The sequence below is a fragment of the Pleurodeles waltl genome, chromosome 1_1 (assembly GCF_031143425.1).
Source record: "Pleurodeles waltl isolate 20211129_DDA chromosome 1_1, aPleWal1.hap1.20221129, whole genome shotgun sequence".
In the NCBI taxonomy this organism is placed as follows: domain Eukaryota; kingdom Metazoa; phylum Chordata; class Amphibia; order Caudata; family Salamandridae; genus Pleurodeles; species Pleurodeles waltl.
In genome coordinates, this window is record NC_090436.1 from 380937071 (window position 1) to 380950855 (window position 13785).

Genomic DNA, 13785 nt, shown 5'->3' on the forward strand with positions numbered 1-13785 from the left:
AAGTTGGCAGACAAGAACTGAAAATCCACACACTGACCGCCGTGCAAGGAATTTTTCGACACCTTACGAAAAACAGCTGATAAACTACGCCGGCCTCACGGCTGGGGGATCGACGCATCGCGGCAGGAGAAATGACGCGCAATTCCTGCTTACGGAGGCTGATAACAACGCCAGCCCCATGCAGCGTGGTTTTCTGGTTCTGTTTGACCGGATTTTCCATGCATCGTACCTGGGCATCAAAGTCAACCCGACTCTGCGCGGATCCAGGGTGCCCCATCCGGAAATCGACGCATCACCCTCTTGCGAGGGAGAAAAATGACATACCTTCGACCCGACTGGAGAAGGAACCGATGCACAGCCTCACTCGCGAGTAAGAAATAGACGCATTGCTACCCTTTTCCGGCGCATGCTCACATGTGCGGCTTTATTTTCACCGCTAACCAGGTGCTTTGCGTAACAACAGCCTTTTCACTGTTTTCTAAGGATTAAGACTCTTAGGGCCAGATGTAGCAAAGGTTTTTACCCATTCTGTGTCTATGGGAAAAAGTGTTCGTACATATGGCCCTAATTCTTTTGAAAATTCATATCTTGACGTGTTCATGTTGGATTTTGTCGTTTTGGTCTTGTTTTGTTTAGCTAATATTACCTATTTTTCTAAACCTGTGTTGTCATTTTATAGTGTTTTCACTGGGTTACTGGCTTCATTTCCTGTTCTAGACAACTCTTGAATCAGCCTCTCTGAATGCTGCAGCCAGCAAAGTGTGTTTTGCAAGATTGTAGCTCATATCTGCCATGGAAGAGAGGCTTCTTGGCTCACATTGTTCATCCTAGGACTTCAGCCTTGTGTGCCCCTAGGGATCATCTGGGTAAAATTAAACTACTCTCCCACTGCTTCAAGGTCGTTTGTTTTGTCTAGTACTATTTTTACTCATTCCAGGACATTTGATCCCATCCTGCTGACCCTTACCACTGCAGAGCTTTCTGAAACATGCACTGCAGAGATATCATCTGAAACATGCATCACATTAGCATTACTGAAACTAGCTTTACAGAGATGGGGGTCATTACCTCTATCTGACTTTGCAGAGGCAGGACAAATTTACTATTTGAACTCTAGTTCTATTGGGTTATGCGTAGAACTATGTTAAGATTGCTGTAAGCATACTGTAGTTCAGTGTGAGGGAGAGGGACATTGTAGGTTTCAGCTCAGCATTATAGTGAATCACTCTCATCATACTTATGAAGGCCATCCACCTATTGTTAAATTATTTTGAGAAATGCTAAGTGCTACTCTGAGCCTCATACACTCCTGAATCTAGAATAGGTGTGTGTCACAAACTGCTATTACAAATAAGTAATAATTTTCTTTTAATATTTGCTGTGGATGAATGATGGTATTAACATTCGTATTAGTTTCTCATATAACTACTTTTCCCTCATATGAAGATTCATGAAATCCTTTATTAGAATTTTATAGTTAACTCATTTCAAATTTCTCTCCGGCTGCAGTTGTTTACTTTCTTTGATTTCCTTGCTGTTTCTGTACTTTGCTGAATTACATATAGTGTTGTAGGGTGTAGCACCTCATAAGTATAACGCATTTAAAAAATGAAAACTCTTTATCCTTTCAGGGTGGTGTATTACTACTTGTGTTAGCATTATGCTGCAACGTTGGGTTTCACGCAGTTTCCAGAAAGCTGTCATTAGATATTGGTGGAGCCAAGCGTCTTCAAGCTTTGTCACACCTTGTTTCTGTCATCATACTGTCCCCATGGGTCATCGTCCTCGCTGCAACTACTGAGGTAATCGCCCACAGGATAGTTTGTGTTTTTTTTGTTCTCATGCTGACTTGTGATCATTGCTGTTAATGAAATGTATTTTATTTTATGTAAACCTGGATCCAGTTTAGAATGGAATAAAAAATGTACTAAGAGGAAAATAGAGCTAATATGAATCAGTCTTAGCTGTTCATGTTGAGATTTGTTCAGGGATTTCTTCACCTTGAGAAATGTTTCAAGAGTTTTCCCTGCCATTAACTTTTCTTTAACTGACCACTGCTCATTGGGATTCATTTAGCTGATCCAACTGGACTGACACACAGATAAAACAAAGACTTGTAACAGGAAATCTCAGGCGAGATTGTGCCCCTGGTGACGTGGCATCATCTAGTAAGCTTTTTGCAAGAAGTCTGAGTTTCCTCTTCTAATATTTAACCTGGGGAGAGAGACTGACATGGGGTGTTTTGCGCTGTTTGTAGAATTATGAACAGTGCCATGCTTACCATGGGCCTTGGATCTAATGTATTAATTGTAATTCGGCAAATATAATAGGCAGGTTTCTATTTTTAGGCCAGACATGCTGAATGGAGAGCATTATGCTTGTATGCTGAATGGAGAGAGCTTCATAGATGGCTAGGGGACTTCAAGCAATAGTATGATGTCATCCTTTTTAAGGTCAAAATTCTAGTTGTCACAGGTGTTTTGAAAAAGTCTATAGTTGTTAGGCTTCAACATTTTCTAGATAGCCACATTTTGTAATTGCCGCCTGTAGGAAGTTGGCTCTGTATGTGCTATTTCAAAGTAAGGAATAGCATGCACAGAGTCCAAGGGTTCCCCTTAGAGGTAAGATAGTGGCAAAAAGAGATAATACTAATGCTCTATTTTGTGGTAGTGTGGTCGAGCAGTAGGCTTATCAAATGAGTAGTGTTAAGCATTTGTTGTACATACACACAGGCAATAAATAAGGAACACACACTCAGAGACAAATCCAGCCAATAGGTTTTGTTATAGAAAAATATATTTTCTTAGTTTATTTTAATAACCACAGGTTCAAATTCTACATGTAATATCTCATTTGAAAGGTATTGCAGGTAAGTACTTTAGGAACTTTGAATCATTACATTAGCATGTATACTTTTTACATAAAACACAATAAGCTGTTTTAAAAGTGGACACAGTGCAATTTTCACAGTTCCTGGGGGAGGTAAGTTTTTGTTAGTTTTGTCAGGTAAGTAAATCACTTACAAGTCTCAGGTTTGGGTCCAAGGTAGCCCACCGTTGGGGGTTCAGAGCGACCCCAAAGTTACCACACCAGCAGCTCAGGGCCGGTCAGGTGCAGAGGTCAAAGAGGTGCCCAAAACACATAGGCTTCAATGGAGAGAAGGGGGTGCCCCGGTTCCGGTCTGCCAGCAGGTAAGTACCCGCGTCTTCGGAGGGCAGACCAGGGGGGTTTTGTAGGGCACCGGGGGGATACAAGTTCACACAAAAAGTACACCCTCAGCGGCACTGGGGCGGCCGGGTGCAGTGTAGAAACAAGCGTTGGGTTTTCAATGTAAATCAATGAGAGACCAAGGGATCTCTTCAGCGTTGCAGGCAGGCAAGGGGGGGTGCTCCTCGGGGTAGCCACCACCTGGACAAGGGAGAGGGCCTCCTGGGGGTCACTCCTGCACAGGAGTTCCGTTCCTTTAGGTGCTGGGGGCTGCGGGTGCAGGGTCTTTTCCAGCCGTCGGGAAATGGAGTTCAGGCAGTCGCGGTCAGGGGGAGCCTCAGGATTCCCTCTGCAGGCGTCGCTGTGGGGGCTCAGGGGGGACAACTTTGGTTACTCACGGACTCTGAGTCGCCGGAGGGTCCTCCCTGAGGTGTTGGTTCTCCACCAGTCGAGTCGGGGTCGCCGGGTGCAGTGTTGCAAGTCTCACACTTCTTGCGGGGAGTTGCAGGGGTCTTTAAATCTGCTCCTTGAAACAAAGTTGCAGATCTTTTGGAGCAGTGCCGCTGTCCTCGGGAGTTTCTTGTCTTTCTTAAAGCAGGGCAGTCCTCAGAGGATTCAGAGGTCGCTGGTCCCTTGGAAAGCGTCGCTGGAGCAGGTTTCTTTGGAAGGAAGGAGACCGGCCGGTAAGTCTGGGGCCAAAGCAGTTGGTGTCTTCTGTTCTTCCTCTGCAGGGGTTTTTCAGCTCGGCAGTCTTCTTCTTCTTGTAGTTTCAGGAATCTAAATTCTTAGGTTCAGGGGAGCCCTTAAATACTAAATTTAAGGGCGTGTTTAGGTCTGGGGGGTTAGTAGCCAATGGCTACTAGCCCTGAGGGTGGGTACACCCTCTTTCTGCATCCTCCCAAGGGGAGGGGGTCACATCCCTAATCCTATTGGGGAATCCTCCATCTGCAAGATGGAGGATTTCTAAAAGTTAGAGTCACTTCAGCTCAGGACACCTTAGGGGCTGTCCTGACTGGCCAGTGACTCCTCCTTGTTATTCTCATTATTTTCTCCGGCCTTGCTGCCAAAAGTGGGGGCCGTGGCTGGAGGGGGCGGGCAACTCCACTAGCTGGAGTGTCCTGCGGTGCTGGCACAAAGGGGTGAGCCTTTGAGGCTCACCGCCAGGTGTGACAGCTCCTGCCTGGGGGAGGTGTTAGCATCTCCACCCAGTGCAGGCTTTGTTACTGGCCTCAGAGTGACAAAGGCACTCTCCCCATGGGGCCAGCAACATGTCTCGGTTGTGGCAGGCTGCTGGAACCAGTCAGCCTACACAGATAGTCGGTTAAGGTTTCAGGGAGCACCTCTAAGGTGCCCTCTGGGGTGTATTTTACAATAAAATGTACACTGGCATCAGTGTGCATTTATTGTGCTGAGAAGTTTGATACCAAACTTCCCAGTTTTCAGTGTAGCCATTATGGTGTTGTGGAGTTCGTGTAAAACAGACTCCCAGACCATATACTCTTATGGCTACCCTGCACTTACAATGTCTAAGGTATTGTTTAGACACTGTAGGGGCACAGTGCTCATGCACTGGTGCCCTCACCTATGGTATAGTGCACCCTGCCTTAGGGCTGTAAGGCCTACTAGAGGGGTGACTTATCTATATCTGCATAGGCAGTGAGAGGCTGGCATGGCACCCTGAGGGGAGTGCCATGTCGACTTACTCGTTTTGTTCTCCCCAGCACACACAAGCTGGCAAGCAGTGTGTCTGTGCTGAGTGAGGGGTCTCCAGGGTGGCATAAGACATGCTGCAGCCCTTAGAGACCTTCCTTGGCATCAGGGCCCTTGGTACCAGGGGTACCATTTACAAGGGACTTATCTGGATGCCCGGGTGTGCCAATTGTGGATACAAAAGTACAGGTTAGGGAAAGAACACTGGTGCTGGGGCCTGGTTAGCAGGCCTCAGCACACTTTCAATTCAAAACATAGCATCAGCAAAGGCAAAAAGTCAGGGGGTAACCATGCCAAGGAGGCATTTCCTTACACAACCCCGCTCCCCCCCCCCAAACGAAAGAGGATGAGACTAACCTTTCCCAAGAGAGTCTTCATTTTCTAAGTGGAAGAACCTGGAAAGGCCATCTGCATTGGCATGGGCAGTCCCAGGTCTGTGTTCCACTATAAAGTCCATTCCCTGTAGGGAGATGGACCACCTCAACAGTTTTGGATTTTCACCTTTCATTTGCATCAGCCTTCTGAGAGGTCTGTGGTCAGTTTGAACTAGGAAGTGAGTACCAAAGAGGTATGGTCTCAACTTCTTCAGGGACCAAACCACAGCAAAGGCCTCCTTCTCAATGGCACTCCAACGCTGCTCCCTGGGGAGTAACCTCCTGCTAATGAAAGCAACAGGCTGGTCAAGGCCATCATCATTTGTTTGGGACAAAACTGCCCCTATCCCATGTTCAGAGGCATCTGTTTGCACAATGAATTGCTTGGAGTAATCTGGAGCTTTTAGAACTGGTGCTGTGCACATAGCTTGTTTCAGGGTGTCAAAGGCCTGTTGGCATTCTACAGTCCAGTTTACTTTCTTGGACATTTTCTTGGAGGTGAGTTCTGTGAGGGCTGTCACAATGGATCCATATCCCTTCACAAACCTCCTATAGTACCCAGTCAAGCCAAGGAATGCCCTGACTTGAGTCTGGGTTTTTGGAGCTGCCCAGTCCAGAATAGTCTGGATCTTAGGCTGGAGTGGCTGAACTTGGCCTCCACCTACAAGGTGTCCCAAGTAAACCACAGTTCCCTGCCCTATCTGGCATTTGGATGCCTTGATAGAGAGGCCTGCTGATTGCAGAGCCTTCAAAACCTTCTTCAGGTGGACCAAGTGATCCTGCCAGGTGGAGCTAAAGACAGCAATATCATCAAGATAAGCTGCACTAAAGGATTCCAACCCAGCAAGGACTTGATTCACCAACCTTTGGAAGGTGGCAGGGGCATTCTTTAAACCAAAGGGCATAACAGTAAACTGATAATGCCCATCAGGTGTGGAGAATGCTGTTTTCTCTTTTGCTCCAGGTGCCATTTTGATTTGCCAGTACTCTGCTGTTAAGTCAAAGGTACTTAAGAATTTGGCAGCACCTAATTTGTCAATCAGCTCGTCAGCTCTAGGAATGGGATGGGCATCTGTCTTGGTGACAGAATTAAGACCTCTGTAGTCCACACAAAACCTCATCTCTCTCTTTCCTTCTTTGGTGTGAGGTTTGGGGACTAAGACCACTGGGCTAGCCCAGGGGCTGTCAGAGTACTCAATTACTCCCAATTCCAGCATCTTGTGGACTTCCACCTTAATGCTTTCCTTAACTTGATCAGACTGTCTGAAGATTTTGTTTTTGACAGGCATGCTGTCTCCTGTGTCCACATCATGGGTACACAGGTGTGTCTGACCAGGGGTTAGGGAAAAGAGCTCAGCAAACTGTTGTAGGACCTTCCTACAGTCAGCTTGCTGTTGGCCAGAGAGGGTGTCTGAATAGATCACTCCATCCACTGAGCCATCTTTAGGGTCTGATGAGAGGAGATCAGGGAGAGGCTCACTCTCAGCTTCCTGCTCCTCATCTGTTACCATCAACAGATTCACATCAGCCCTATCATGGAAGAGTTTTAGGCGGTTTACATGGATCACCCTCTTGGGGCTCCTGCTTGTGCCTAGGTCCACCAGGTAGGTGACCTGACTCTTCTTTTCCAGGATTGGGTAAGGGCCACTCCATCTGTCCTGAAGTGCCCTGGGAGCCACAGGCTCCAAAACCCATACTTTCTGCCCTGGTTGAAATTCAACCATTGCAGCCTTTTGGTCATACCAAAACTTCTGGAGCTGTTGGCTGGCCTCAAGGTTTTTACTTGCCTTTTCCATGTACTCTGCCATTCTTGAGCGAAGGCCAAGTACATAGTCCACTATGTCTTGTTTAGGCTCATGAAGAGGTCTCTCCCAGCCTTCTTTAACAAGAGCAAGTGGTCCCCTTACAGGGTGGCCAAACAGAAGTTCAAAGGGTGAGAACCCTACTCCCTTCTGAGGCACCTCTCTGTAAGCGAAAAGCAGACATGGCAGGAGGACATCCCATCTCCTTTTGAGTTTTTCTGGGAGTCCCATGATCATGCCCTTTAATGTCTTGTTGAATCTCTCAACAAGGCCATTAGTTTGTGGATAATATGGTGTAGTGAACTTATAAGTCACTCCACACTCATTCCACATGTGTTTTAGGCATGCTGACATGAAGTTGGTACCTCTGTCAGAAACCACCTCCTTAGAGAAACCCACTCTGGTAAAGATACCAATGAGGGCCTTGGCTACTGCAGGGGCAGTAGTCGACCTAAGGGGAATAGCTTCAGGATACCTAGTAGCATGATCCACTACTACTAGGATGTACATATTTCCTGAGGCTGTGGGAGGTTCAAGTGGACCCACTATGTCCACACCCACTCTTTCAAAGGGGACCCCCACCACTGGAAGTGGAATGAGGGGGGCCTTTGGATGCCCACCTGTCTTACCACTGGCTTGACAGGTGGGGCAGGAGAGGCAAAACTCCTTAACCTTCTGGGACATATTGGGCCAGTAGAAGTGGTTGACTAATCCCAAATGCCCAGCAAGGGGAATATCATGGGCTAAGGTCAGAATAAACTCTCTGAAACTCTGAGGCACTACCACTCTCCTAGTGGCACCAGGTTTGGGATCTCTTGCCTCAGTGTACAGGAGTCCATCTTCCCAATAGACCCTATGTGTTCCATTTTTCTTGCCTTTGGACTCTTCAGCAGCTTGCTGCCTAAGGCCTTCAAGAGAGGGACAGGTTTCTTGTCCCTTACACAACTCTTCCCTTGAGGGTCCCCCTGGGCCCAAGAGCTCAACCTGATAAGGTTCCAGTTCCATAGGCTCAGTTCCCTCAGAGGGCAGAACTTCTTCCTGAGAAGAGAGGTTCTCTTTTTCTTGTTGTGTTGCAGCTGGTTTCCCAGCTGACTTTCCTTTTCTCTTGGTAGGCTGGGCCTTTCTTCCAGACTCCAGCTCTACTTTTTCACCCTGTGCCTTGCACTGTGCCCTTGTCTTGACACACACCAGTTCAGGGATACCCAGCATGGCTGCATGGGTTTTCAGTTCTACCTCTGCCCATGCTGAGGACTCCAGGTCATTTCCAAGCAAACAGTCTACTGGGATATTTGAGGAGACCACCACCTGTTTCAGGCCATTGAACCCTCCCCACTCTAAAGTTACCATAGCCATGGGATGTACTTTAGTCTGATTGTCAGCGTTGGTGACTGGATAAGTTTGTCCAGCCAGGTATTGACCAGGGGAAACCAGCTTCTCTGTCACCATAGTGACACTGGCACCTGTATCCCTCAGGCCCTCTACACTTGTCCCATTAATTAAGAGCTGCTTCCTGTATTTTTGCATGTTAGGGGGCCAGGCAGCCAGTGTGGCTAAATCCACCCCACCCTCAGAGACTAATGTAGCTTCAGTGTGACACCTGATTTGCTCTGGGCACATTGTTGATCCCACTTGGAGACTGGCCATTCCAGTTTTAGCTGGATTGGAGTTAGAAGTGGTATCTTTCTTGGGACAGGCCTTGTCTCCAGTTTGGTGTCCAGACTGACTACAGCTACGACACCAGGCCTTTTTGGGATCAAAGTTTTTACCCTTGTACCCAGAATTGTTTTGTGAAGAGGCTCTGGGCCCACCCTCCTGTGCAGGTTTTTGGGGGCCTGTAGAAGACTCTTTACTATTTTTGTTTTTGGCTGTCTCACCACTCTTCCCCTGGGGAGGTTTTGTGACCCCTTTCTTTTGGTCACCCCCTGTGGAAGTTTTGGACACCCTAGTCTTGACCCAATGGTCCGCCTTCTTTCCTAATTCTTGGGGAGAAATTGGTCCTAGGTCTACCAGATGCTGATGCAGTTTGTCATTGAAACAATTACTTAACAGGTGTTCTTTCACAAATAAATTGTACAGCCCATCATAATTACTTACACCACTGCCTTGAATCCAACCATCTAGTGTTTTTACTGAGTAGTCTACAAAGTCAACCCAGGTCTGGCTCGAGGATTTTTGAGCCCCCCTGAATCTAATCCTATACTCCTCAGTGGAGAATCCAAAGCCCTCAATCAGGGTACCCTTCATTAGGTCATAAGATTCTGCATCTTTTCCAGAGAGTGTGAGGAATCTATCCCTACACTTTCCTGTGAACATTTCCCAAAGGAGAGCACCCCAGTGAGATTTGTTCACTTTTCTGGTTACACAAGCCCTCTCAAAAGCTGTGAACCATTTGGTGATGTCATCACCATCTTCATATTTAGTTACAATCCCTTTAGGGATTTTCAACATGTCAGGAGAATCGCTGACCCTATTTATGTTGCTGCCACCATTGATGGGTCCCAGGCCCATCTCTTGTCTTTCCCTTTCTATGGCTAGGATCTGTCTTTCCAAAGCCAATCTTTTGGCCATCCTGGCTAACTGGATGTCCTCTTCACTGGAGTTATCCTCAGTGATTTCAGAGATGTTGGTCCCTCCTGTGATGGAACCAGCATCTCTGACTATGATTTGTGGAGTCAGGGCTTGAGAGGCCCTGTCCTCCCTAGATAGGACTGGTGGGGGGGAATCACCCTCCAAGTCATTATACTCATCCTCTGTGTTGCCATCCTCAGAGGGGTTGGCTCTTTCAAACTCTGCCAACAGCTCCTGGAGCTGTAGTTTGGAAGGTCTGGAGCCCATTGCTATTTCCTTTAGTTTACAGAGTGACCTTAGCTCTCTCATCTGTAGATGGAGGTAAGGTGTGGTGTCGAGTTCCACCACATTCACATCTGTATTAGACATTATGCTTCTAAAAGTTGGAATACTTTTTAAGAAACTAAAACTAGTTCTAGGATCTAATTCAAACTTTTACCAAACTTTTAAACTCTAAAAGGAAATGCTAACAGGGACTAACACAAGGCCCTAGCAGGACTTTTAAGAATTTAGAAAAATTTCAAATAGTAAAAATCAATTTCTAATGACAATTTTTGGAATTTGTCGTGTGATCAGGTATTGGCTGAGTAGTCCAGCAAATGCAAAGTCTTGTACCCCACCGCTGATCCACCAATGTAGGAAGTTGGCTCTGTATGTGCTATTTCAAAGTAAGGAATAGCATGCACAGAGTCCAAGGGTTCCCCTTAGAGGTAAGAGGGTGGCAAAAAGAGATAATACTAATGCTCTATTTTGTGGTAGTGTGATCGAACAGTAGGCTTATCAAAGGAGTAGTGTTAAGCATTTGTTGTACATACACACAGGCAATAAATGAGGAACACACACTCAGAGACAAATCCAGCCAATAGGTTTTGTTATAGAAAAATATCTTTTCTTAGTTTATTTTAAGAACCACAGGTTCAAATTCTACATGTAATATCTCATTTGAAAGGTATTGCAGGTAAGTACTTTAGGAACTTTGAATCATTACATTAGCATGTATACTTTTTACACAAAACACAATAAGCTGTTTTAAAAGTGGACACAGTGCAATTTTCACAGTTCCTGGGGGAGGTAAGTTTTTGTTAGTTTTGTCAGGTAAGTAAATCACTTACAAGTCTCAGGTTTGGGTCCAAGGTAGCCCACCGTTGGGGGTTCAGAGCGACCCCAAAGTTACCACACCAGCAGCTCAGGGCCGGTCAGGTGCAGAGGTCAAAGAGGTGCCCAAAACACATAGGCTTCAATGGAGAGAAGGGGGTGCCCCGGTTCCGGTCTGCCAGCAGGTAAGTACCCGCGTCTTCGGAGGGCAGACCAGGGGGGTTTTGTAGGGCACCGGGGGGGACACAAGTTCACACAAAAAGTACACCCTCAGCGGCACTGGGGCGGCCGGGTGCAGTGTAGAAACAAGCGTCGGGTTTTCAATGTAAATCAATGAGAGACCAAGGGATCTCTTCAGCGTTGCAGGCAGGCAAGGGGGGGGCTCCTCGGGGTAGCCACCACCTGGACAAGGGAGAGGGCCTCCTGGGGGTCACTCCTGCACAGGAGTTCCGTTCCTTTAGGTGCTGGGGGCTGCGGGTGCAGGGTCTTTTCCAGCCGTCGGGAAATGGAGTTCAGGTAGTCGCGGTCAGGGGGAGCCTCGGGATTCCCTCTGCAGGCGTCGCTGTGGGGGCTCAGGGGGGACAACTTTGGTTACTCACGGACTCGGAGTCGCCGGAGGGTCCTCCCTGAGGTGTTGGTTCTCCACCAGTCGAGTCGGGGTCGCCGGGTGCAGTGTTGCAAGTCTCACGCTTCTGCTCCTTGAAACAAAGTTGCAGTTCTTTTGGAGCAGTGCCGCTGTCCTCGGGAGTTTCTTGTCTTTCTTGAAGCAGGGCAGTCCTCAGAGGATTCAGAGGTCGCTGGTCCCTTGGAAAGCGTCGCTGGAGCAGGTTTCTTTGGAAGGCAGGAGACCGGCCGGTAAGTCTGGGGCCAAAGCAGTTGGTGTCTTCTGTTCTTCCTCTGCAGGGGTTTTTCAGCTCGGCAGTCTTCTTCTTCTTGTAGTTTCAGGAATCTAAATTCTTAGGTTCAGGGGAGCCCTTAAATACTAAATTTAAGGGCGTGTTTAGGTCTTTTCCAATGGCTATTAGCCCTGAGGGTGGGTACACCCTCTTTGTGCCTCCTCCCAAGGGGAGGGGGTCACATCCCTAATCCTATTGGGGAATCCTCCATCTGCAAGATGGAGGATTTCTAAAAGTTAGAGTCACTTCAGCTCAGGACACCTTAGGGGCTGTCCTGACTGGCCAGTGACTCCTCCTTGTTATTCTCATTATTTTCTCTGGCCTTGCCGCCAAAAGTGGGGGCCGTGGCCGGAGGGCGCGGGCAACTCCACTAGCTGGAGTGTCCTGCGGTGCTGGCACAAAGGGGTGAGCCTTTGAGGCTCACCGCCAGGTGTGACAGCTCCTGCCTGGGGGAGGTGTTAGCATCTCCACCCAGTGCAGGCTTTGTTACTGGCCTCAGAGTGACAAAGGCACTCTCCCCATGGGGCCAGCAACATGTCTCGGTTGTGGCAGGCTGCTGGAACCAGTCAGCCTACACAGATAGTCGGTTAAGGTTTCAGGGGGCACCTCTAAGGTGCCCTCTGGGGTGTATTTTACAATAAAATGTACACTGGCATCAGTGTGCATTTATTGTGCTGAGAAGTTTGATACCAAACTTCCCAGTTTTCAGTGTAGCCATTATGGTGCTGTGGAGTTCGTGTAAAACAGACTCCCAGACCATATACTCTTATGGCTACCCTGCACTTACAATGTCTAAGGTATTGTTTAGACACTGTAGGGGCACAGTGCTCATGCACTGGTGCCCTCACCTATGGTATAGTGCACCCTGCCTTAGGGCTGTAAGGCCTACTAGAGGGGTGACTTATCTATATCTGCATAGGCAGTGAGAGGCTGGCATGGCACCCTGAGGGGAGTGCCATGTCGACTTACTCGTTTTGTTCTCCCCAGCACACACAAGCTGGCAAGCAGTGTGTCTGTGCTGAGTGAGGGGTCTCCAGGGTGGCATAAGACATGCTGCAGCCCTTAGAGACCTTCCTTGGCATCAGGGCCCTTGGTACCAGGGGTACCATTTACAAGGGACTTATCTGGATGCCAGGGTGTGCCAATTGTGGATACAAAAGTACAGGTTAGGGAAAGAACACTGGTGCTGGGGCCTGGTTAGCAGGCCTCAGCACACTTTCAATTCAAAACATAGCATCAGCAAAGGCAAAAAGTCAGGGGGTAACCATGCCAAGGAGGCATTTCCTTACACCGCCTTTAGCTGAAGAAATTAATACAATTCCAAGTAGTCTATCATACAAGAAGTCTATGGCCACATAAAGGACAGTGATAGTCATTATACAGGTCATGTCACTTATTAAACAGATACCGTAGCCCCATTACGTCCAATTCAGGGATTATTTCTCCTTAAGGAAAATTCATGTGAGTCACTTCTGTGGTTGTATAGTGTTGTGATAAGGAAAGTGGGAGCATTGTTTGGTTTTGTTGCCTTTCCAAATGGTCTATAAATTTGTAAAGATACATTTCTTCAGATAGCACGTATTCACCCCTGGAATTCACTCTGCCATATTCAGGCAGGAAAGACTCTTCAAACTTGTAAAAGATGGAGGTGGAAAGGTAGGCGAAGTCTGGTATATTTGGTGAGAATTGACAGACAAGTGCCTTTTAGAGGCCAGATAAAATACAGTAATGGAAAGGGGGTAGATGTTACCAATCACCTACTAGTGCAAGCGGCAGTGAGAACAGGTGTTACATGATAGGCTGGCAAATGGAAGGAGAAACCAAAAAGAATAGACTTTATGTGATAGGGTCTAGAGTATATCTGAGATGGGGTTTAAAGATAGGGTCTGATGTAATGCAGTGTGAGCTGTGGGGAGGGAAGAAAGCAATAATAGTCTGAGTGAAGGCTGTAGATAGTGGGGCAAACACTCAGTGCAACTGGGAGGGTGACTCAGATATTATGGACAGGGTGGAAGCAGAGGAGGAGAAGCAGAGGTCATTGCTGTAGATCGAGTTGCTGTAGGAGAAACTGAAAAGTGCCAGAGCACTTATGAACCTATGTTTTGCCCCTAAAACACACCTGTATCACACCCC

The 13785-nt window shown here is 47.4% G+C and overlaps 1 protein-coding gene across 1 annotated transcript in view; it reads left to right on the forward strand.

Moving 5' to 3' along the window:
• SLC30A5 (solute carrier family 30 member 5) overlaps positions 1 to 13785 on the forward strand; it is a 302331-nt gene that overhangs the window by 86687 nt on the left and 201859 nt on the right. Inside the window, exon 8 of the mRNA XM_069223076.1 lies at positions 1632 to 1802. Coding sequence (XP_069079177.1) covers positions 1632 to 1802 — 171 coding nt within the window. The remainder of the gene's footprint in view (positions 1 to 1631; positions 1803 to 13785) is intronic.